A 24,812-nucleotide genomic window follows, 5' to 3' on the forward strand; every position below is an offset into this window, starting at 1 on the left:
GACTTAATTTATCTGAGAATGCTTTATAAAACTCAGAGGTTAAGCCATCATTTTCTGGAGACTTATTTACTTTTAAAGATTTAAATGCAGCCTCTATTTCTTTTAAGTTAATGGCTTTGTCTCAAAGTTTGTTGTCTTCACCTGAGAGCTGTAAATGAGTCAAAAAAATGATTTGCTGTTAGCTGACAAAATGTAGAAGAGTAAAGATTGCTGTAGAATTGAGAGCAGTATCTGGAGATGACCTTTTGATCAACTGCCATCAATTAGTAGCTGAAAATGTTTATTGATGACAAATATGGCCTACCCAGCAATGTAGTTTTGGAGCTTTGGATGAGCTCAGAGCAGGTTTGGTTTGTTTATTTATTATTATTATTACTATACTGTTTCTGGTTTGTTTTTGTTTTTTTTTTTTTCACACCATCCACCAAGTAAAATTCCATGTATTGTCAATAAAATCTAGTTTGCAGTAAAACTGATTCTGATTAAAAAGGCAGACTGGACACCAGTTGTCAAAAAGAACTGTTTTGGTATTAAAGTTATAAGGCCTTGAGTTGTGGGAGGCAGGGGACATCAGTTCAAATCTACTCAGTGAATGACGGAAGCCATCTTCCCATCTGTCTCCCATCAGGCAGTGCGGGAGCGGAAGCACTCTTTGCTTTTGGCGCGATTCTTCTTGTCTTCTTTGGTGTCGGCCATCTTGGACCAACGGCCGTGGTGTGTGCGTGTGTCTGACTGTAGTGTGCACGTCTCTATCGAGCAGCGTGTACCGCCATTGTAGAAATACAGGCTTTGCATTCTTATCCGAGGGCGAAAACACAGCTGTCTGAGCACAGCCGACTGACTACTCAAGGAAAGACGGGATAGTAAAAGTACCGGTATGGCCACATCCAGCGCTACTCCGAGCCGCGAAGCTGGCCGCTCGGCGGCCTCTACGCCGCTCTCTCCAACTCGAATTTCTCGTTTGCAAGAAAAACAAGATTTGCAGCATCTCAACGATAGGTTGGCAGTATACATCGACCGTGTCCGGGCTCTGGAACTAGAGAACGACCGGCTGACGGTTAAAGTATCGGAGAAAGAGGAGGTGACCACCAGAGAGGTAAGCAGGTTAGCAGTGTGTGCCGTGCTTTAACCACAATTATCGCTCACTTCAAGGACGTTGTTTGCTCTGAACACCATGCTCTAGAAACTATCAGCTTCACTGTTACATTTACAAGATGACAAACTGTTTCATACCTAGATCATGTAAACATTAGTTTAAAATATGTTGCCCGGTCACTGTGGCCCTTTCAGCGCGGCGCTGAGCTGCATGGGTTCCCGGTCTATCCGCCTGCTCGCAACCCCCTGTGAACCATAACGATACACAGGGGTTTGGCGCGTGCTACTTCGCGCCAATTTATAAATATGAATGACGTGATTGTTTAGTCACAGTTTCACTAATAACTGAGATACCAAGCACCCGACATATACGGCTTTTACATTTGAAATGTTTATTAAATTGAGATTTATTGAGTTATAAATTAGATTGATCATAAATCAAATAATACTGCAAGGAGTGGCACAACAAAATAGTTCCACACTATATTCAAGTGAGTATATTTAAAGATTAGAAAATGTGTCTGCACCACTAATTGAATAAATGTTTTTCAAAAACGCTCATTTTCAGTGTATCTCCTTAAAAATTACTAGATGTCTTTAACATCACATATCAGGGATCCCGTACACCTATAGATAAGCTCCATATTAAATCCAGTAAATTATTCATACTAATGCATTAGTATGAAAGCAGGGTATCGCCGAAGTGCATTTTTTGTTTTTAATTTTTATCATTGACTCTATCCCTCCTCGAATCAAAACTTGTGCTTGTTCAAAGCAAGCACAAACAACGTTCACCTTTTATCCAGACACCGCTCACTGGTCATACACACAACTGGACTGCAGTCAACCAAGGAAATGGTTGGTCGACCAAGACTATGGCACACGTAGCGATTAGTCAACAAACGGAGAATGAATGAGCAGGTGCAGAGGAGGACGAGGAGGAAAAAAAAGAGACATATATTTTGTTTTGGCTTTTTGTGGTGCTGATTTGCTTTTAAACACACACCATTTATGATATGAACCTTATTCGACAAAGCAAAGCAAAAGTGAAACCTACAGGTCTGACAGACATTACAGAGCCCGACCTGTAACCGACAATTAAAACCTATTTTTTCCTCATACAAATTATATATTTACGTTTGTTCTAGTGGGAAGCCTGCTTTTATTAATAAACTGTGTATGTCAACAACAGATCAGCGCACGGGGAAACAATCACACGCCAAACACAGGTGCGCAGCATTCCCCGCAGCGCCAGAGAGAGCAGTGGATTTATTTACATAATCCACGTATCAAATATAAAGATAATCGATGTTCTTGTGCAGAAAAAAAGATTTATTTAACAGTTGATGCTTGTTTCAAGCCTGTCTTAATTTGTTTTCTCTCTGATCTGCTTTGAGGACAGCGCACTGACCGCTGAAGAGCAAAACTTTTTTTTTTTTTTTTTTGCAGCACAGCACACACTCACACAAAGCTTTTGCTGGACATAGAATCATGTTTAGGCATTAAATACATTATATTGATATTTAATCCTTATCACCTATATAAGTGCAATGTATTTTTTTTAATGTTTTTTTTTAACGGTATTGAAACTGATACCACAATGGCATCGACCAATTAGTCGACTAAACGACCAAAGTTGGCAGCCCGTATACAGAACATCCTCTTTCGGACGAAAACCAAAAATGCACGTTTGGACCGTTTTCAGTGCGTCACTGGTATTTATTTTTACTCGCATTGTGCAGCTAATTACTTTTTCAGGTCATGCATGTTTTTCAAGGGGCAAATGCGTGTTAAATGCTAGCACTGTACAGCCCTGAAAGGAAGTTGGAGTTCTCCTACAAATCCTCAATGTGGGGTTCTCTTTAACAGCTGCAGTGTTGGTATGCAAGTGTGAGCTGGGAGAAGGAGCATAATGAGCTCACAGCAAGATCGGAAGAGGCTGAGGGGGCGGGGCAGAATATAAACTAACATCAAATATTTGGCAATGTGTGTACAAGAATATTTTGTTTTTTTACTAGTAATTTAATAACTAGAATATTTGCTTTTCCTGAAGAAAATGCATAACATTGGCTCAGCATTCATATTAATTTAACATAGCTTAGTGTTGGGGTGGGCAATATGGGAAAAAAATCAAATCACAATTTTTTTTTGTAAAATCACGATCACGATTTATTTCATTCAAATCATTGAGACTACTTTAAAGTCATTTATAGGGATGTAACGATTAATCGTAAGGCAGTTAAAAATCGATTCATAGGTACCACGGTTCACATCGATGCTCTGAAAATTGAATCGCAATACTTTTTTTAAACAGCAGAGGGCGCTATATATTAATCCTTCCAGAAGCGGACGTGACGGGCGGAATCTGATACTATTTTCTTTCTGGCCGCCATTTACTGTTAAACATGCTCATAAATGATTCTTTAGCACCGAAAGAATATCTGTAATATTACGTGAATATCTGTAAAAGTCAGGTTTTTCTATTAGCTCTGTCTGCTAGTGCATAGCATCTCTTCTTCACTGGTGGAATAACTGCATGCCAACCGACCACTGGGTTACCAGCGCTCTCTGCTGGTCTAAACAAATATCTGACGTAAATACAGTAAAATGACTTTTTTTTTGTTTTTTTGTTTTTTTTTTTTAAAGTCCAATTGTTAAGGCACAAAATACATTTTCAGTTGCACTTTTAAAAAGAAAAAGAACTATTATGCAGTTTTGAATTGTTTACTATAGAACCAGAATTTAAATTAATAGGTATCTTCTTCATTTGTATTATTCCTTTATGTATTTCATTCAAGATTTATTTTTAGTTAAATTGCATCATTTGGCATAGTTTATCAAAGGATTCTTTTGACAATGAAAAATAGTATAGTATTTTCCCCAAAAAAATAAAGGAATATTTTTCAGTCATTTGTCAACATTCCCATTTTGCAAAATAAATCGTGAGAAAATCGTATCGTGATCCCAGTATCGTGAATCGAATCGTATCGGGAGTTGAGTGAATCGTTACATCCCTAGTCGTTTATTAATAAAACTAGGACTGTAGTCAACCGAGGAAAAAACGCAGACAATTTATGATATGAACGTTATTCAAGGTTTGACCAGAACTCGACAAAGCAAAAGTGAAACCTACAGGTCCGACAGACATTAGGTATTTATATCCGTGCCAGACCTGAAACCTCATACAAATGACTTATTTACATTTGTTTTAGTTGTAAGCCTGTTTTTATTAATAAACAATGTCAACATCAGAGCAGCGCACGGGGAAACAAACGCACGTCAAACACAGGTGCGCATGTGCCCCGCGGCGCTAGAGACAGCAGTGAGTCTATTTACATAATCCAAGTATCAAATATATGGATAATCCATGTTCTTGTGCAGAAAAAGGATTGATTTAACAGTGGATGCTTGTTTCAAGCCTGTCTTAATTTGTTCCCTCTCTGCTCTGATCTACTCTGAGGACAACACACTGACAGCTGAAGCACAACACTTTTTTCCAGTGCAGCATGCACTTGCACAGAGCTGTTGCTGGACATAGAATCATGTTTAAGCATTAAATACATTATATTGATATTAAATCCTTATCACCTTTATAAGTGTATAAATTTGTTTTTTAAATTTAAACGGTATTGAAACTGATACCATTGCTGGTTGACAAATAAAAATCTTATTTGCGGGCGTGTGTGTGCGCGTGGAGCCGATGACAGGGTAGAGAGAAAGAGAGGGGGATGAACACTTCTTTTCCGTTTTTGCTCCGCTTTTACGGTTTAAATGATCAACTTACGGAGATATTAAAAGATGAGTTCACTCAGAATATGTTATGATCAGGAGTTACTGTGGTTTTCAACAAGTTAACCACTTTAATTTTGCCCTGATAAATTGAGGAAGTTGTATTGAGAGTGAGGACTCACGTGGTGAGTTGGGTTGTTTTGGGGGGGGGGGTCTGAGCCTGTCAGGCATGATGGTGGTAGACGCCCCCAGAATTTCACGCATTCGCCAGAGCTTTACTTTTTGCGCATTTACGTAGAGGAATACGACAAGGAAAAAGAAGAAAAGCAATGCAAAAAGAGAAGGCGAAAGAAAAAGGGACCTTACAGGGACAAACTGATACCAAGTGCAAAAAAGAGGTATTTGGAGAAGCTAGTGGACATTCGCAACATCGACCCGTACGAGCTATCTGCAGCGGAATGGCACAGAGACCTGGACCTTTTACCTCCGTGCACATACATGGACATCGTAAATTACCTAGTTTTTGGTGTAAGTTACTACACAATGCAGGAGTTCAAAAGCCACAAGTCTCTGGAAAGTTACGAGACTTTCTGCTGCGGCTGGGTCCAGGACTTGGTCATCTACAAGCCTCCAGCTGGTGAATCCAGCGTTGTACCGGCAAAAGTAAGTTTCTTCACATATGTGTTTTAGTGTGTCAGAGACAAAGGAACTACAGTGTCCACAATCACATAAGGTAACCTACACTTCCTAGCTTTAAGAGACATCTACATAAAGACATTTTAAGAGAACGTACCAGAGTGAAAATGCAGAGAACACACTCTCATCCACGGGGGTGTGCGATCGAAAGTAAGGTCCTTTCTTCTAATTGCAGCCAACCAAGCAATCCGACGTCTCCTCGTCATGTCAGACACTTGCTCTCCTTGATGCTGTGTCCATTTCGGTAACCTAAAAAACTGTATCCCGTTGGTCCTCCGTCTTTCATGGCTATCGTGGGAGGTATTGGAGCAGTTCTTAACGCAGCAGTGACTTCCAGGCATGGTCAAACAGTGCGTAATAGCAAGTACCTCCGCTACGACCGCGTTAAAAACACATGTAAATCTGTTTTGCCGCGGGACTTATGCCAACATGGCAGCTTCGGGGGGAGGGGCTCTAGGCCGTGATGACAACTCCTCATTCTCAATAGCCCTCCGCTGCAGCCATCTACACTGAAGCGGGAGGGAGCAGGGAGGGGCTTCAGCCTCCGCTCTACAGACAGTGAAACACGATGGATTTGTTGCTTGAAGTCATCGCTTAAAAAGTTAAGATTTTTCAACTTTGATCGACGAGGTTGCGCTCGGTGTGCGTTCGGTGTGAACGCACCTTTACAGGTTCTGGTGGTAAGAACTTTAAACCAACTAAAGAGGTGTGCATGGTAAGGTGTAGTCTGGATGGAAGGTCTGTATCATCCTCAACCATGGATATTGGTCTCTTATCAATGACTGTCATATTCAGGATGCTCTATGTTAGTACTTTAGCCATTTGGGGGGTGCATGATCGTCTCCTCATGACAAAGTTATCCTAAGGCCTTGGCTTAGGAGCACTATAAAAAAGATGTACTGTTACTATATATTAGTTCACAATTGAAAGATTATATATGTTTATCATAATAAAATACCTGATGCGCCCCAGACAAAAACTGAACCTCCCTTACTAGTATATTTTTTGAATGCTCTTAGTGACTTTTTTCTCATTATAGATTAGTGACAAATTTATGGACTTTATCTTGTGTTGGAGATTTTTCTGGTGTTTTAGAGAGACTGACATGAATGTACATATCACTGTAGTTACTGTCCCGATCAGCTGCTGCTGCCGTCAGCTTCTCCCCGCCACAAGCAGACACAGACGGGGCTGTGAGTTAGGCTTCCTGTCGCTCTGAGTGGACTGACAACCATCACTCCACTTCCAGACTATAGAATTGATTCACTTGAATAAGCTTATCTTGGTTTACACGTGTCATTTCTCACTCTTTCTCTGACACCTGTGTGTGTGTGTGTGGGGCGGACCCTGTGCATTCATGGGGAAGTGCATTGCATTTCTTTCTCTTTTTTTTTGACGGTATTGAAGCTATCTTTATGATCCCGCGGTATACGGTATTAGCCTAGTAATTTGTCAGTTCATTAGAAAGCTTCATATTGTGAGGTTTTCATTCATGTTCAGGTAAAATTAAAGTAAAATGTAACTTTTCAAATGCATCCCTCTTTTTTGTCATCCTGTGAGGTACTGACAAAAGAAAATGGGCACAACTCTAGGGGTTCCCCTTAGCACCAGACCTGAACCAGCTATGTGCACCCCTTTTCTACCACTGTGTGTTTGTTTGGAATTTGTCAAGGCCTGTCTACAATAGCATGTGTTTCTTTTGTTAGGTGACAGGTCTGAAGGCTCTTTATGAGTCGGAGTTGGCTGACGCTCGACGGGTTTTGGATGACACTGCTAAAGAGAGAGCCCGCCTCCAAATAGACCTGGGAAAGGTGGAGGCAGAGCTTGAAGAAATGACACGCAGGTAACATGATTTGGTGGGGTTTACATCGGAGAACAGTGGGTGCTAATAACCCCTTTTCATCACGTTTCACACGATTCAGTGTCAAGAAGAAGGATGCCGATCTTGGCACAGCCATGTCCAGAGCCAGTGCCTTGGAAAGTCAGCTGAATAAGAGTGAAGCAGCTCTCGCCACGGCTCTAAGTCAGAATGCTGCTCTTACTGCTGAGCTTGCTGATGTCAAAAGCAGCTTGGTAAAGGTGTGTACTGCATCTTTTTGTGGTTTTTATGAAGTACGCAAAATGGGTTAGTACTTTGCCAAATCTTAACCGATCCACACTATTCAAATATCAAAATGCTCAACTGCATAGTGAAAATGCTGCCAAGTAAATTGTGAACACATACTTTTAATGTAATATTAGGTTTTATGCTTTTACTGTAAACTGCCATATCTCTGTTAATATTTAACTTAGAGACTCAAATTTAGAACTAAAATATATTCCATTCTCTAATCTACAATTATCAGTAATTTGTAGAGGTTGCACTCTGACAAAATAAATTTATATGAATTTTTTAATTAAAAGTTTTACATTAATTATGCAAATCTTAACCGATTTACACCATTCAAAGATTATATTGTTCTGCTCCTCAGTGACAATCATAATATCTAATTTGTGGAATGATAAATCTCTTACTTTTAATGTTATTTAAGATTTTGTGCAATTTTTTGTGATCATGCAATGATTGAGTGGTTGATTAGGTCTGCTAGAGTGTCACCTGTTGCTTCTTAACTTTTAGTAATACTGCTTTTTAAAACTTTAATTCTGCCGCTACAGCTAAAATTTATAGCTTAAAATGTTTCTACTATCCTCTACTTTTTTTAATAAATATACTTTAAGTGGGAAGGCTTTGCATTTCCTGTTACTTTGCTTCCACAAGGTGGATTTTTACTCTCAGTCTTTCATGGGCAGCTGTAGCTCAGTGTGGAAATAAATAAATGACAATAACACTAATAGTAATCCACATGCACAAATATATTCCATGAATTATCAGCTCATGAACTCTGAGTCAGCAGCTATTGTAGCCTTTTGAAATGTGTCTAGTGTTGATGTATTAACATTTATTTGTGTTTGTATGGAACCGGTTTACAGTAAGTTTTGAATTTTTTATTTATTTATAGTTTTTATATATCGTGATTTATATTGTTATCGTGATAGGTACATCTCCCGATAATCACGTCCGCATCATGCATACAGCTCTGAGCAAAGATTTATAGAAGGTGAGATGAGCCACTCATGAAAAAACATTGTGCTCCTCCGTCCACAGCTTGAAATAAAATGGTGATGATGTAACCGATAATTGTCGACAAATACATTTGTTGTTGAGTAATTCTGTTATAAATTTTAGTCAACAATGTCGACTAAAGTTGCACCCTTAGTTCACAGTGCACTTAATCACTCTAGGCTTCAAGTGTTTTAAATGCTCAAGAATCTGTCAATGTGAACACACCCTTATAGAACCCATGGTAACAATTTCACTTTTCACTACATGGGGGGGTTGCCCTAGTGCTCGCAAACAAAGCAAAGGATGCACACAGTGGAGCTTTAATCTGGCCAAAAAAGACCTGACCCCCGGCCTAAAAGAACACTGCCCGAACCTGTTCAACCCAGATGAAGCCGTCTCTCGAAGCCTGAATACATTTCAACCTGACGGTATTCACGAATGTGCGCGTGCATGCAGAATGATCCGTTGCGAGTATTAAACATGACAAGCAGCTTCATGTGCTGCTATCTGCTACGTCCTGGTTGAAACATGCTGTTTATATTGGACGGTAATTACGGTTACAAAGCAGAACATGCACACAAACAGCTGCAGGGGTCCCCCGGTGAAGACAGCAGCATCCGAGCAAATTGCCTGTATAAGGTGAGTCTGATAACTATCATATCAAACTTGAATATTAGCATCCATGAAAAATACTATTCAAAAAAATATTTAAACAGACTTCTTTGAGTAGATTTTTACAATTATTCTAGTTGGATACATCTTGTGTATCTTGTGTTTTTTAAAGGGGTTTTAACTCTTTGCCTTTATAGCTGAGTGGCAAAATAAGGAGCACTGATAAAAATAATTGCTCTTCAAGCACAAATAGTGCATTTTTTTAAAACTTGTAATCGTAGGGTCAGTGATTCTAATCTCACCCAGGCCATCACTGTTGGATGTTAAGCAAGTCCCTTAACCCCCAACTGCTCCCTGGGCGCCTACCATTGGCAGCCCACTGCTACCCCTCAGGCCAAATGGGTAAAATGCAGAGAACAATTTCACTACGGTGATGAATAAAGGTTACATTATTTTAACAATGAATTCTTTCACAACAAAAATATCAATGTTGAGTAAATTTGTACACGTCTGCCTGACCCTTATCAAGGTTAGCCAGGGGGTGTGGCATCAATACCCCTGCAGTAATGTATGTGTATGTAGCAGATATTCTCAAGTTTATGAGCCTAAAATCTGGTTGTTGAACATAAGATGATGCTAAAACACAACTATATTTAACATCCTTTTTAAGGGTCAACTTTCAGTTGTGTAAATTCCCTGTGTATTCCCATGAATTTTCATGAAAACTTGTAAATTCCTGGACTTCTGCCACCCCACTCTTAGTACAGAAACTCTTTATCACAAGCTATCAAAGATTACTGCGGTTGAATGTAAAAGCTTTTTTTTGTACTGCAATCCAAAGCATCATGTTTGTAATACAGCTTGTGATGTCACCTGCTCTACAGGCAGAGGACAGCCATGCTGTTGCAAAGCGCCAGCTAGAGGCAGAAACACTGATGCGTGTAGACTTGGAGAACCGCTGTCAGTCCCTGAGCGAGGATCTTGAATTTCGAAAGAGCATGTTTGAAGAGGTAAGAGGCAATTGTCTTGCGCAGTATAGATACCTGACTATGAGATGAAAACAATGCAACTACTTTCTGCACAAATGAGCTGCATGTAATGTTAGTCTTTAAACATAAGTTTTAGTTTTCTGGCTCGAGCAGAGCCAAACTGACCTAAAATGTTTGTCATTAAGAGTTAAGTGTCTTCAGTATATTTGCTCAAATTATCCAGTTGGAGTGTGACAATATCTCGATACAGCGATATATCGTGATATTTTTCCGCACGATCGATTATTGATATGCTCACGCTAAGTATTGATTTTTTAAAAAAAAAAAAAAAAAAATTTGTCCAAAACCTTTTCTGCTTTTTCACTAAAATGTGCAGGTATGTCTTCACAGAAATTTTGTCACTGTTTGTTGAAGGAACCAATATATTGTTTACTGGAATATTGCACTATAATGGTGTCACTGGTAAGAAAGACCCTATTTTTTGTTTACAGAAAGCACTATTGGAGTTACTTATTCGTTTACATTGGTATGTTGACGCTTAATCACAGAAATGTTGCACTAAATAGTGTCACTGTTCATAGGACACGTTTTCAATTTATTGTTTTTCAGAGATGTAAAATAAAAATTGTATTTTTTCACTTAATCTTTCTTTTCTTATGTCATAGATTATCGTAGATTGATTTCTGACCAATATATCGATAATCGCAGTATCGTCATATTGTGAGAATCGTTTTTGTGAGCTTTGTATCGCGTATCGTGAGGTACCCAGTATTCCTGTTGTGAATATAATTTCCACATTTATTTTACTTGTGCTCAGGAAGTGCGTGAATCTCGGCGTCACCAGGAGCAAAGAATTGTGGAGGTGGACTCTGGAGTGAGACAGGACTATGACTTCAAACTGGCACAGGCCCTACAGGTGAGTTAACATTTAACTCTGTTTGCTCTGAGACCACCAATAAACAAAATGTGAGTATGATTGTTTTTTTTTTTTTTTTTTTGCATTGTTAGACAAATATTTCAACTTCACAGTAAGTTAACCCCTAAACAGCCACTCACGAAAGTGCTTAGAAGCAGACCTTTATTTTCATGCTGTTCTTCAACCCTTTGAGTTCAAGCAAAGGCCGCATAGCTGATGGTTTAGCACTTAGAGATTTGACAATGTAAAGTGCACTACAAACTGAATTTATTATTATTATTATTATTATTGGGTAAAGATCAAATGAACACCGATAACAAACCATGCAGGGATGTGCTCATCTCCATCCAAAGAGCTTGACATGAGAGAGAAAAAAGTGGAAAATAAAAGCCTTGTGCGAAGTACTTTCTCGTAATATTTATTCATTCATTCTGTTATTTATTTATTTTATTTTTTTTGCCAGGACCTAAGAAAGCAACATGATGAGCAAGTATCTCTTTATAAAGGAGAACTGGAGCAGACTTTTCAGGCTAAGGTGAGCCATCTTCCCTCCCCCAGTTTCATTAAAGGCGTAGTTTCCTAAAATCGTTCTCATCTCGTTAAAGCTGTATAACGCTAAGGTGTCTTCTGAGATAAATGATAAAGCCATGAGTACAGCTCGAGAGGAGCTCCAGGAGTCCAGGGTGAGAATAGAGAGCCTTGGATACCAGCTCAGTGCCCTGCAGAAACAGGTTGGTCACACACCTTTCAGCTTGAGGAATCACCCACGTATCCTCACCAAATAATTAAGATGCTTGTTTTGTGTTTAATTTGAAGGTGACAGCCTCTGAGGATCGAATCAGAGAACTGGAAGAAATCCTCTCAGCAGAAAGAGATAAACATAGGCGAGCCATTGAAGGAAAAGAGGTTGAGATGTCTGAGATGAGGGACAGGATGAATGCCCAGCTTAATGAATACCAAGAGCTGCTGGATGTGAAACTTGCTCTCGATATGGAGATCAACGCCTATAGGAAACTACTGGAAGGAGAGGAATGCAGGTACATTTGCACTTTTTTTTGGTCAACCAATCCGCAGACCACATGCGTGCCGAACTGTGGAGAGATCCGTGCAGATCACGGATCAATGATGATCCGTTGCACCACTACTTTAAATAAATTTGGTGCTAAACTTGTGGCCAAATTTGATTCATCAACATAAGTACTGTTACTGCTGGTGGAGGAGAATGTACAGGTCTCACAGGTATTCTTGATAAGAAGAGATTTGAGTTAACTATTAAATGAGGTGAGTGTGTTAAGGCTCAAACATACTCAGGTGGACATCCGCAGACCAGACTCCTGGAGGGCTGTCTGCACTATCAGAGCTTTCACACTTAAGCACACCGCCACATAGTAGTTTGCAGTAAAATCCTATATCCGCCACAATCTTTAGCGCTTATCTGTAGTGACAGTACTCCTCCTGTGACGTGTTTTAAAGGTGTTTGTACTTTTGTAGCTCGTCTGCCAGTCTCTCCTCTAAGCTCATCTTCATGTACTCTGTTTCAACAGGCGGGTCAAATGCAGGTCGGTGTTATATTTAATGTGGGTCGATACATGCAGAGCTGTGCGGTTGTAAAATCTAAGCTTTGCACTTAATCTGCCTAGCAAATGTTCGCCCGAGTATGTTTGAGCCTTTAGAGTTGGATACCATTGAGAATTCTAGGTGCCACAGTGGGGTGAGGTTTGCTCTATTGCAGCATGCAGGAGTGCACACACTTTTGGCTCGGGAGCTACTTCTACCATGTAAAGCTCTTCAGGATTTACTGTTTGTGGAGGGGTTTTTTATATATATATATATATATATATATATATATATACTATAAACTATTATAATGATTAGATTAAATAAAAAAAAATTGATTTATAATATTGTGCAAGGCAAATTTATTTGAATTGCTTTGTGTATGAAATGCACTATACAGTGTGCTTTACATGATTAAAAAGTGAAACAGAAAACATTTAACAGTTCAATAATAATAAATCAATAAGAACATTAAATCAGCAGTGAAAACAATAAAAAATATCCCTCTGTCATACGCAGTAGAGAAAAAGAGACCCTTTAACATGGATTTAAAAATGTTAACATTTGATCCTGACTTCAGTAATTCAGTAATTTGTTCCACTTCTTTGTATTAAAATACAAAAATCGAACTGAAAGAAAATGCAGTATGTGTGAGGGAGAAAGATGTAGCTGGAGTCCAGTGTGGCTCCGTGCACATCTCCGCACATGTCGCTCCGGACACACCGCTCTAGGGAGCTCCTGTGTCTTTCTCTAAATGATTTGACCGTCAAACGCTCATGTCGCGTTGATGGCAGGAGTGTCAATTTACGGAGCGATGGAACAATGTTCACATCTGAGTGTGTCTGATACAGCGCTGCAGGAGCTCAGAATGAACAGACGGAGCAGACACATTAGATTATGGGGTAAAATAACATTAGATTTTAAAGTTTAGTAAACAGCATTTTTATACTGTTTATTTTGTTTTCTACATTATTGAATGTTCGTACAGCAGACAGAAGTCCATCTGCCTCCAAGTTACCTTCATCAAATGTCATTTTGTGTTTCTGTGCGCTCACCTCTACACGTTAAACGAGCAAAATGTTCATTTAAATAAGTCGGTCTCAACCACGTCTATACGTGCACATATAAGTGTTAGTAAATTCCCCAAAGCAGGTGAAGAAACCACACTTTATTTCAGATCTTTGTGAATCCGCCCCTTAGAGTTTCAGTATTTGTAGCTCCCCGGAATAGTCCCGACTATTTAAGAATAGACTTAAAAGACATGGATATAATCAAAGGATGGAGGCATAAACATGCCATTAACACGGACACATGACTGGAAGTTTGGGACAAAGTGCCTGGGACTAACGGGGACATTTTTCATGTAAATGTAATTTGTCCGGAGGGTTTCAAGTTGTTGCTGATATGTGTCGGGGCCCCCTACTAGCAACTAGCCAGTGACTACTCAGAAAGCGCTGTTGTTGCAGCGTCTCAAAGCAGTTTCATTATTTTGTCATTGAAAGTGACTGTCAGCCATTCCTCTGGGCCCCCTTCAGCTCGGGGCCCTAGGCAATTGCTTTTTCTGTATGAAAGGCACTATATACAATCCAGTGCATTATTATTATAAAAATTAAATAAGCTGAACCGAATTAAATTATTCACCTGCACAATCCAGAAATACTGCTTCTATTGCTTTTACTGTGTGTGGCCTACTGGAACATGCAGTCAGCCGTCAATCTACATTTTTTAACAAAGCAGTATTTTAGTGAACAATTTACATTTCCAAAGTATTAGCTAGATAAAGCTTTTATTTTATTTGGTTAATGTGATTTCTGCTCGTGAACCGTGAAGAAAAATTGATTTCAGCACTTATGAGTCGATTTTGGAAAATTTCAATTAAATCGATTTTTTTTTTTTACTCTGCTCTACTGCACACTGAACTGTAGCAATATTTTGTACTCTTATTTTAAGGTGTCAACATGCTGTTTCACAATGTGATTGTGTATGCAAGCTATTCATAGAGCAATTATTCTTCCTTGAAAATGTTTATAGACTAAAGCTGTCCCCCAGCCCTTCCTCTCGGGTCAGCGTCTCCAGGGTCACAGGATCATCCTCCAGCCACTCCTCCAAAAGGAAGAGGGTAGAAGTGGAGGCAAAGGATGTGGCTGAGATAGATTTAGATGAAGGACAGCTGCTGGTTTCTGAGGAGGCCACTTCCAGTGGGGCAGTGAGCATCTCACCAACAGATATGGATGGAAATGCAGTCACACTAAACAATGACACTGACCAGGTTTGTACAATTCGATAACAATTTATGAATGTTCAAAAATTTATTATTTTTCATAACTATAGTAAATGACAGGAACACAACTGCTGCTCACGGATAGAAAAGTGAAAGTTCCTGTCATTTAGTCATTATGAAAAATAATTGATTTTTAACATTTATGTATCGCTATTAGATATCACGTGTCAAATCAGGTTTAATCTAATCAATGAATTTGGCACACTTCTGTGTGTGTGTGTGTGTGTGTGTGTGTGTGTGTGTGTGTGTGTGTGTGTGTGTGTGTGTGTGTGTGTGTGTGTGTGTGTGGTGTGTGTGTGTGTGTGTGTGTGTGTGTGTGTGTGTGTGTTGTGTGTGTGTGTGTGTGTGTGTGTGTTTGTGTGTGTGTGTGTGTGTGTGTGCGCGCGCGCATCTCCTTGTTTTATGTCTCCTTTGTCCATTTTTGGTCTGTGTGCATGTCCGTGGCTGCATGTCTCCATGTATGCAGTTGTGTCTCTTCTTATCTGTGCTTGTGGCGTGTGGGTGGTGCAGTCTGTACACACCGGCACCTGCACAGTCTACGCTCACTACATGCTACTTCCTTGAAAACAAACCAACATGGCAACCACTTGTGACGTCCGGGGATATGATGGGCTGTTTCAGCACGCTGGTTCCGCCCATCTGTTAGCTGATTGGCTGTTTGTGTGTTTCTGTTGGCTAAACCACAGACATGGATACATGCTGAACACAGACGGCTCCGCTTCGATAGAAATACAGTTCAAAACAAACGAACAAGCTAAAGTTCTGTTTCGCCCAGACGCGCGGACCGTCACAAACACGACGCAGCACACTCATCATGGCTGAAGCAACAGGCCCGAGCGGCGAGTTTGCCGCAGCGTCGATTGTCAGTGGCATCACTAATTTTGCTCAAAAAAAACAAACTCCAAAAGTCACATTTGGAGCTATTTTGGCTTTAAACAAGGTACAGACTTTAAAGAGGCACTTCCATCAAGTTATAGGAGCCAAAGGAGGGAACACATTCAACCTCATAAAATGCCTGTTCACAGTGCATCAAAGCAAATGAGAATCATGAGGTCGAAGGAACTGCCCAAGGAGCTCAGAGACAGAATTGTGGCAAGGCACAGATCTGGCCAAGGTTACAAAAGAATTTCTGCAGCGCTCAAGGTTCCTAAGAGCACAGTGCCCTCCATAATCCTTAAATGGAAGATGTTTGGGACGACCAGAACTCTTTCTAGACCTGGCCGTCCATCCAAACTGAGCAATCGTGGGAGAAGAACCTTGGTGAGAGAGGTAAAGAAGAACCCAAAGATCACTGTGGTTGAGCTCCAGAGATGCAGTAGGGAGATGGGAGAAAATTCCACAAAGTCAACTATCACTGCAGCCTTCCACCAGTCGGGGCTTTATGGCAGAGTGGCCCGGCGGAAGCCTCTCCTCAGTGTAAGACATATGAAAGCCTGCATAGGATTGCCAAAAAACACATGGACTCCCAGACTATGAGAAATAAGATTCCCTGGTCTGATGAGACCAAGATTGAACTTTTTGGCATTATTTCTAACCAGTATGTGCCCAATACAATCCCAACAGTGAAACATGGTGGGTGTGTTTTTCAGCTGCATGCACAGGACTACTTGTTGCAATTGAAGGAAAGATGAATGCAGCCAAGTCCAGAGATATCCTGGAAGAAAACTTCTTCCAGAGTGCTCAGGACCTCAGACTGGGCCTAAGGTTCACCTTCCAACAAGACAATGACCCTAAGCACACAGCTAAATTAACAAAGGTGTGGCTTCGGAAAACAACTCTGACTATTCTTGACTGGCCCAGCCAGAGCCCTGACCTAAACCCAATTGAGCATCTCTGGAGAAATCTGAAAATGGCTGTCCACCAACGTTCTACATTTGTTTTTTTCTGTTAAGATGGGGTGCTGAGTGTACATTAATGAGAAATAAAATGAGCTTTTTTGATTTTTTTGAGAAAAATTTAAAGTGGTCTGAATACTTTCCGTACCCACTGTAGTTAAAAGTGCAAAGGAAACTGAATGATTATTCAATTTCAACCATATAAATTCTAACTTTTATTTTTTTTTTATTGCTTATATGCTTTTTCACATGTACTCTTTATGCATTAAACAACAATATAAGTATTTATAACTTGTTCAAATACATTGGCAACTTCTATCCATTGTATTGCTGTAGTCTCTTTGTGTGTTTTTCCTGTAAACATTTTTATTTGCAGTCATTGTGTATTTGTGCTGCCATTTTGCATTTTCGGGGAGTTTTTTTTGTCTATTTCTGTCTTTTTGTGTACTTAGTTATTGTGTGTATTACAGTTGTGTTTTGTTCATTTTTGCAGTTTTGTGTTTTTGGAGTCTTTTGTGTTTTTCTCTTGTCTTACTGTATTTTCCTACAATGTTGTAATAACTTTAGCTGCATAACTTTAGACCGAGGGCCGCATTTGGCCCCCGAGCCGCCAGTTGCCTATGTCTGAGGTAGTACATGTTGTATTAATTAGGAAACGCACTTACGATTATCTAATGGGTTTAAACCATTTACTATTGTTAATATCAAATGTATTAAGCGATAGAGTACAGTTGGAGAATACATCACAATAGAATTAACTAACTTTAAATTCAGAGATGGAATTAAAATAATTTTTTTTAAATATTGTACATAATATTTTGCAAATTTTAGGTACTTTATATCAGATATGTATTGTAATTTTTGTATTGGTTTAAGAAAATAATGTATTTTGCATTATTGTACTATTTAGAGTGTTTTGCTTAATATGTGCGGCAGGGTGAACGCCTCTCCAAGCCATCGAGAATGCACATTCAGCGTCATTTGACATCACGTCCCCAGGACTGCACGGGAAATTCGGCCCCGTAGCGGCAGTACAAAATGCATCACATAGTCTGTTCACGGCAATAGCGAGAAATGTGTGGGGGTTCATTCTGTTTGGTTTGAATGCCTCATCACCTGGTGTTACCTGCTCTGTAACACAGAACCAACTCTCCTCACTAGGCCATAGCGGCCTGTATTCAAAGCCCCTCCTACTGGGCGTCATCAGTTTCATGATTTATGCCTTTGTGCAACTTTGTTTTTGTTCGAAGTGGGTTGTGTTGATGTACCAATATAGTTCCGGCATATTATCTGTAAATTTTATGGTATGTTAATACTGCAGTTAATCATGAATATGGTTAATCGGGACATCCCAACTGTACTATCTGACCACGAGCTGCATTTAAAATGAAGTTCAATGGGTGTTTAATTTGTTTTGCAGGACCAGCCTATGGGCAATTGGAGATTAAAGAGACAGGTTGACAATGAGGAGGAGATTTTTTACAAGTTCTCTCCAAAGTTCGTCCTGAAGTCTCAACAGTCAGTCACGGTAAGAAGGGCCTTTCATTAGATTGTTTCCATTTAAAAAGAAATGGAACAAATTGAAACTGAAGTTCTAAAATGTAATTAACCTTTCCTTTTGTTGATGCACTTACAGGTGTGGTCTGCTAATGCCGGCATGGCACACAGTCCACCAACTGATCTGCTGTGGAAGAGTCAGGCTTCCTGGGGCACCGGGAATGAAATGGTCACCTCTTTGATAAATGCTGATGGAGAGGTAGGCACTCACCTGACGGGCTTGTCTGCTCACTTTTTACTGCAGGCTTTGTTCTGAATTGGTAGCTTTATTTTATGTTCCCAGGAAGTGGCCACGAGAAGTGTAACTAAAACTCAGGTGGAAGTGGAAAACGGGGAGGAAGAGGAAGTAGTGGTAAAAACGGTAACTCCACTGATTGGTTTCCCAGTTGATTTAATGAAACAAGTTGCACATTTGTGATTCACCTTCCAGAAATGATATTTGTCTTTTCTTCCTGAGCTGTTAAATACTTTGTTCCATCAGCCTTGTTTAACACAATTAATTGTTCTTAGAAATATCGTTTTTAAATCCTTAGTTCTGACAGAAAGTGCAGGTTACAATAACTGACAGGATTTAATGCAAATGTTTTCACCTGCAGCGTTTACATTGTACTCTAGAAAAGGCTTTTCCTCCTTCTCTTTGATATTTTATGGACTTCATATATGTTTTCAAAAGCTAAAATGTGGTGTTTTTTTTTATCCCATTATATGATATCACTGTAGTAATTTCATCTTGATATTTATAAAAACCTTGTGTTAACAGTATATAGTGTAATGATGTGCAATAGAAATAGTGTAGACATTGGCTGTTAGAAATGGTGTACTAACATAGTATATAGTAGACAGTATACCTGTATACTCATTGAGTTTGTAGTGAATAGTAAGTATGATTAGTATATTTTGGGTATTTTTCATGTACTCAATCTTTTCATACTAACTAATTGTGAACGCACTACATACTAATTTTGATATCAGACTTAGTATGTGTAGTACGTTAATGTGATTTTAAACAGTCTTACTGTGATTTTTTTTTTCTTGCGGGGGGGGGTTTCTTCACCAGACAATGAGGAAAGTGATTGGCTTGAATATATTTTTGTTCTACTTTGTTCCAAGTATTCCCAGTGATATCACCTCATTTAGATAGACAGATGTTTAGCCAGATTCAGATCAATCAGAACGTCCTCCATTGTTTTTGCTTCAACTTTCAGTGAAAACGCCAGAAATGTGTTGGAAATTCACTTTGGCAGAGTTTTTGGGAAAAACGCAACACATCCCTTCAATGCATCAATTAATAGGATTCCACATTCCACAATACAACATCAATGAACCAAGTGTTTACAGTGAAGATCAAAACAAACTTTTGAGCTGCAATTTTTAACCTTTTACATCTTTTTCTCGAGCAAATGAGCTTGGATTTATTGGTTTGAGGCCTGCACTATTTGATTTTTAAAAAATGATGGTTTTAGCAGCTTTAAGTAAATCTGATAATTCTAAAGACTCAGTCAGCACAGTAGTCTAGCTTTCAAATATTGTTGGTCAGTGTTCAGATTTCTTTGCCATTTGTTTAATTAGTAAAATGTTAAAATACTTTTTTTTTTTTCTCTCTCTTTCAACAGGGCAGAGTATCGTCCAGAGAGTGTGCCATCATGTGAAGTCCAGCTTCCTTTTGCAAACACACACACACACGCTGACTGATATTCACACAGGCAGCTGATTAGTGTACACACGCTGCAGATATGCATTTTAAATACATTTTTCAAGTTGAAATGGCTTTTAAAAATGGTAAACTTCAAAATTAAACTAATTGAAATTAAGGAGATGAAATTGTCTCTGGATTTTGGTCCGTCATCCATTTTTAAGAAAAATGAAGCAGGGATGAACGCCAACCTTTTTCCTTTAAAACATGTTTTCTGTCGTTAATAGCTCCAAATGATTTTTAAAGTAATGCATATTGTTGTTGCAGATCTCTACCTGTGTGGACCTACTTAATATTTTTTTGTCTTACTGGCATTGCTACATCAGTGGGAAACAAACTCTGAAACTGGGATGCATTAAGTAAGAGTTGTCTCTACAATCATCCCTGTTAGTTTTTATTGGGAAAAGCACAAGTGGCCATTTAACATTATAAAGGTGCCAAAAGTGACACCGAGCTAAATCTCAGAAACGGGAGATCCAAATATCTAAGACTACACGCTAGAACAAAGCCATTTACCAGAAATTTTCTGTAGTTCCTATTCTTGTACATGGATCCAAAGTGAAAAACAAGAGTGACTAAATAGGAGTCTCACACTCTGGGACAGGAAAGAAATCTCTCAAACTGCCATAAGTATAGAACAGCTACTGGTAAGCGGTATTTTCACACTAATGTAGCAATGTTAATCCTCAAACTTTGGAAAGATTGGACCATGTTGAAAGTGTGTGACTGTTAAAAATGATAGATATGCTGCCAGCCACACACAGGGCTCAGTGATGCCACCCTGTGTGCACGAGTTTGATGATTCTGTCTCTTTTTCAGTATATTTGAGAAAGTACAGTTTGTATTGTTTGGTTTGCTTTGACTTGCTAGGTTTTTAATATGTAGTTCTGATTGACATTTATCATATGGAGGGTTTAGGGGAGTTTTAACCTTGATAGAAAGTGAGATGCAGATTTGAGCCAATAAGTAGCCAGTGTGTGGCCCTTTCTGTCATTTTGGCAAGAGCAACAATTGATTTAACTTTTTAAAAAGAATTGGAGCAGCTAAAGTTTTGAGTGGGACTGCTCTCACTGTCCTGCTGTGGGACAGAACATGGTTAATAATTGTATTAGGAAAGAAACACCTGTATTTGGGAAGGGGTTGGGCACCTGTCATTTATTCTTGAACCACTTTTTGTATTCTTAATAAACTTTTTACATATATGTAGTGTCATTGGCGGTTTTTATCTTTATGTACGCAGTATACATAATATCTAACCTTGATGAAGTCTTTTGCATTTGCAAAAACTTTAAATGTTTTAGAACAGACTGTTGACCTGGGGGCCACATGTCCATAGTAAACACTCCAAATATACACAAATCAAGAGCATTCTGTGCAAACCTCCCCCAGAGATTGTCAGTTACAGTATCCAGATTAATTATCCTGATCATGGTACCTACCATGATCGTTCGTAACTTAAAAGGCTTGGAAGAAATGTATATCCCCATAACCATACAGTAGGTCACAATGTGTGGACACCCTCGTTTTTGTATTTTTTTCAGAAAACACAAAAAAACCTTACAATACAGATCTGATCTGAATGAGACTCAGTGGAATGCATCCTTTTACACTTGAATGACTGAAAATGTTTTTCACAGAGATGAGTCATTGTTCACCTGTTAACTGAAAGAATCAGTCCAATCACAGTCCTTGGTTTGGCACCAGATCAGATAGATTTTCATTGCTTAGTTAAAGATTGTAGATCACAGCACTGGTGATATCGCTGAAGTGTGCTTGAATATTAAAAAACATTCCAAATATTTACTGGAAGTTCCCTAAAATTGTTTCTGCCACACTAAAATAATCTTTGAACTGTCATACATGTGACCTCTCTGTGCTCCATCATGAGTTTCTCATTTTCTAATTACAAGCAGCTGTGTAGTATTAATCCTCAGGAAACCTGTAAGTCTGCAAAGAATGACCTTTTCTAATAGGGCTGGGTCGTTGGGCGTTGCTTTTCTCCTGATTTGTTTCTATACGTTCTGATTTATTGCCATTCAAAAGTGATTCAATAGTATGCACATTTTTGTAAATCATTTTGGGGAGAAATATCCCATTTTATTGTTGTCACAAAAATCTCAATACTTATTTTTGTGTGTTAGTAGATTACTAAAACAAGTTCCTTTATTTAATAGATGTGATTCAAATATTACTTTCTGACTACATTTGTGTTTAATATCTACTCTTTATTACCTGGACCTGCTTTCATCTGGAAGAAAACAATGGGTGGAACCTTCCACTCTTTATTGAAGAGCAGCCATTTCAATATTCTTCGTTTCAAATGTTGATTTTTATCATTTAAGCCACGGCAGAAGTAAAAGTGCCCTCACAGCAAGTCCGAATGAGAAAGTTTCTGGAAACGTATATGTTTGTAGAATGATGCAGTATGTAGGAGCGAAGTTGGTGATTTTATGGTAGAGTTCCTTGCCCACTTCAGTTGTCTTAAGCACCAATGTTGGTTTTAATGCATCCATTCACTGTTTGAATAGTTTCAGTCACACTGTTCTACACTCAATTATATTGGCAGAATTTTAACCTCCAAGTGAACAGTCTATAGGAAAAGTAAGTAAAGTCTGTTGGGATTGGAGTTCACTGTTCATAACATATTTCCCTTCACACACCCACGTGTTTGTGCCATTGTTTATGGTAAAATGTTTTGTACCTAAGGTTTTTGACAAAAATATTTCCAAACAAATATTTGATTCATGACATTGTTATGGAGGTGGAGAAGCGCCTGATAGAGGATGTAAGACGGAAGAGAACATCAGAAGAAAACCTAAAGGTTGATCAGTTGCGAGAAGGTCCAAATGGAAGCAATAGAGACTACGGATGGTGCTGCACAGGCCCTGGAGAAGGCCTGGGCAGCCTTCTCCATGGCTGCCCGGACCGTCGTGAGACAGGTTAGTTTTACCCTACTGATGATGTGTTGTTGCAATAGTAATAGTAATCTCCTGTTCACTCTGAAAACAGGAGATGGAGGTAAATCAAATAAGATGGAGGACAAACCAATGCTGTGGTGCAGCCTAAATGAAGGAGTGTCAAATCTTTCATGCTTTATTTACACAATAGTTACTTTACTCTGGAAAGAAACAATCACATGAGCTGACTGTCCATGATCACCTCTGCTCCGGTCACTGACAGCTTCAAAAACAGGATGTCATGCACAAACAGCCATGTTAGGCCCAACAAAGCCTACTGCTTGGACCTCAGGCTCCAAACTGTCATCTCTTCATTGAGGACGCCTCATCTTTTTCCACTGATAAATAAGTTACTACGTTTGTAATTAGTTACATCACGACAGTAATAAGCACAGCTTCCTACATATCCATGAGCTGGGAGTCTTTCATTTCCTGGGACTAGAACCAAGCTCTGCAAAGTCTCATAGAAGAGTGGGACGAGCTTCTGTACATCAGAGTGATTCACGTCCGGTTCTGTGTGAAAGGCAGGTCTGGACTTTTTAATGTCTGCACAAACTGTCAAACATCTTCCCACTCCTTCAGCAGTGGATCTCGTAGGCGATCTGAGAGTCGATGAAGAGTCCTGCATGGTTAAGGAACATGCCCTCAGATTCGGCTGTGATCACAGGTGCCGCCTCGCCTCCTTCCCCGGCCATTCTCCTCATGGTTCGAATGTCACCGTCCGCCGCCTGCTGCTGTTTGGGAGTCAGTGTGGGACTCATGCTCTGGCCTGCTCCAGAGGAGTGAGTGTGGCTAGAGGTGTCGGACTGGTCTGTGCCACCGAGGTGAGTGGTGGAGACGGCTGTGGGCGGGGCCGGGGGGAGCACGGGCTTGGCTCTGTTCAGGACATACATTTCATGGCCACGCTCATCCCTAAACTCCTCCAGCTGAGCAAAGGTGGTGGGGCCGTCAGAATAGTCGTTTACGTACAGGATGCTCTCCTCCTGCAGTGGACACACAATCTTTACTCCCAAACCCGCCATCGACACCAGTCTGAGAAGATCAACAGCAGGATTCTCTTTAGATTAACATCATTCTACTCACAGATAATTTTCCAACATAAAAATAAACACAGTAGCTGGAGTTTCTGATGTGGAATTTCGAAATAAAAGCCCACTTCATAGTCAAATATTATCATAGTTCCCACAAGTTCAGATCCACATTAAGATGAAAGTCCCTGTTTTGACAAACTAACTTCAGTTCAGACTGATAGTACTCCACCTCAGAGTTACAGTCAGAAAATTCCAGGCAAGTCAGATGTGGATTTTAAAATTATTGCCCTCTAAAATGTGACATTTTGCTAATATTTCACTTCATTAAAAAAAAAACTGGGATTCTACAGACTAATTTCACTTCAGACTGACATTAAAAAATCTGAGCAAGTAACTCAGATTCATCTAAAAATTTTCAAAATATAATGCCACACAAGATGAGACCAAGTAAATGTGATTTTGGATTACATTACATTTAAAGAAAACGCCCAGTTATTACAGTCTAATTCCACTTCAGGATTGTAGTACACAACCTCATGGTGTGACCCTATAAGTTTCAAAATAAAAGCCAACCAAAGTTTCAATTATGACTTATTACATATGACTTTGAAATCATTTTTAAAGAAAATGCCCAGTTATTACAGTCTAATTCTACTTCAGGATTGTAGTACACAACCTCATGGTGTGACCCTATAAGTTTCAAAACATTCTGATGTGTAGTTTCAAAATTAAAGTTTACCAAAGTTTCTTTTTTTTTTCTT

The 24,812-nt window shown here is 39.4% G+C and overlaps 2 protein-coding genes across 8 annotated transcripts in view; one reads left to right on the forward strand and one right to left on the reverse strand.

The window, feature by feature from the left end:
• The first annotated feature begins 667 nt into the window (after positions 1-667).
• Positions 668-21,265, forward strand: lmnb2 (lamin B2). The gene is made up of 13 exons (XM_028444157.1): positions 668-1,096; positions 7,227-7,363; positions 7,443-7,599; positions 10,120-10,245; positions 11,042-11,140; positions 11,604-11,675; positions 11,746-11,871; positions 11,957-12,177; positions 14,729-14,966; positions 18,234-18,341; positions 18,450-18,569; positions 18,654-18,731; positions 19,984-21,265. The coding sequence occupies exons 1-13, from the start codon at positions 878-880 to the stop codon at positions 20,017-20,019; spliced, it is 1,737 nt and encodes a 578-aa protein (XP_028299958.1). The 5' UTR covers positions 668-877; the 3' UTR covers positions 20,020-21,265.
• A 1,865-nt stretch (positions 21,266-23,130) lies between these two features.
• The window catches only part of LOC114461760 (leucine-rich repeat-containing protein 24-like), a 69,759-nt gene continuing 68,077 nt past the window's right edge, over positions 23,131-24,812 (reverse strand). For 6 of the 7 annotated variants that reach the window (XM_028444098.1, XM_028444102.1, XM_028444100.1 and 3 more), the window contains one exon: positions 23,131-24,003. In XM_028444098.1, coding sequence (XP_028299899.1) covers positions 23,599-24,003 — 405 coding nt within the window. In that variant the 3' untranslated portion in view covers positions 23,131-23,598. Of the gene's footprint in view, positions 24,053-24,812 lie in introns of all 7 variants that reach the window. The other variant, XM_028444099.1, reaches the window with a different exon arrangement.

This window comes from Gouania willdenowi, chromosome 4, assembly GCF_900634775.1.
Source record: "Gouania willdenowi chromosome 4, fGouWil2.1, whole genome shotgun sequence".
NCBI classification, from domain to species: Eukaryota; Metazoa; Chordata; class Actinopteri; order Blenniiformes; family Gobiesocidae; genus Gouania; species Gouania willdenowi.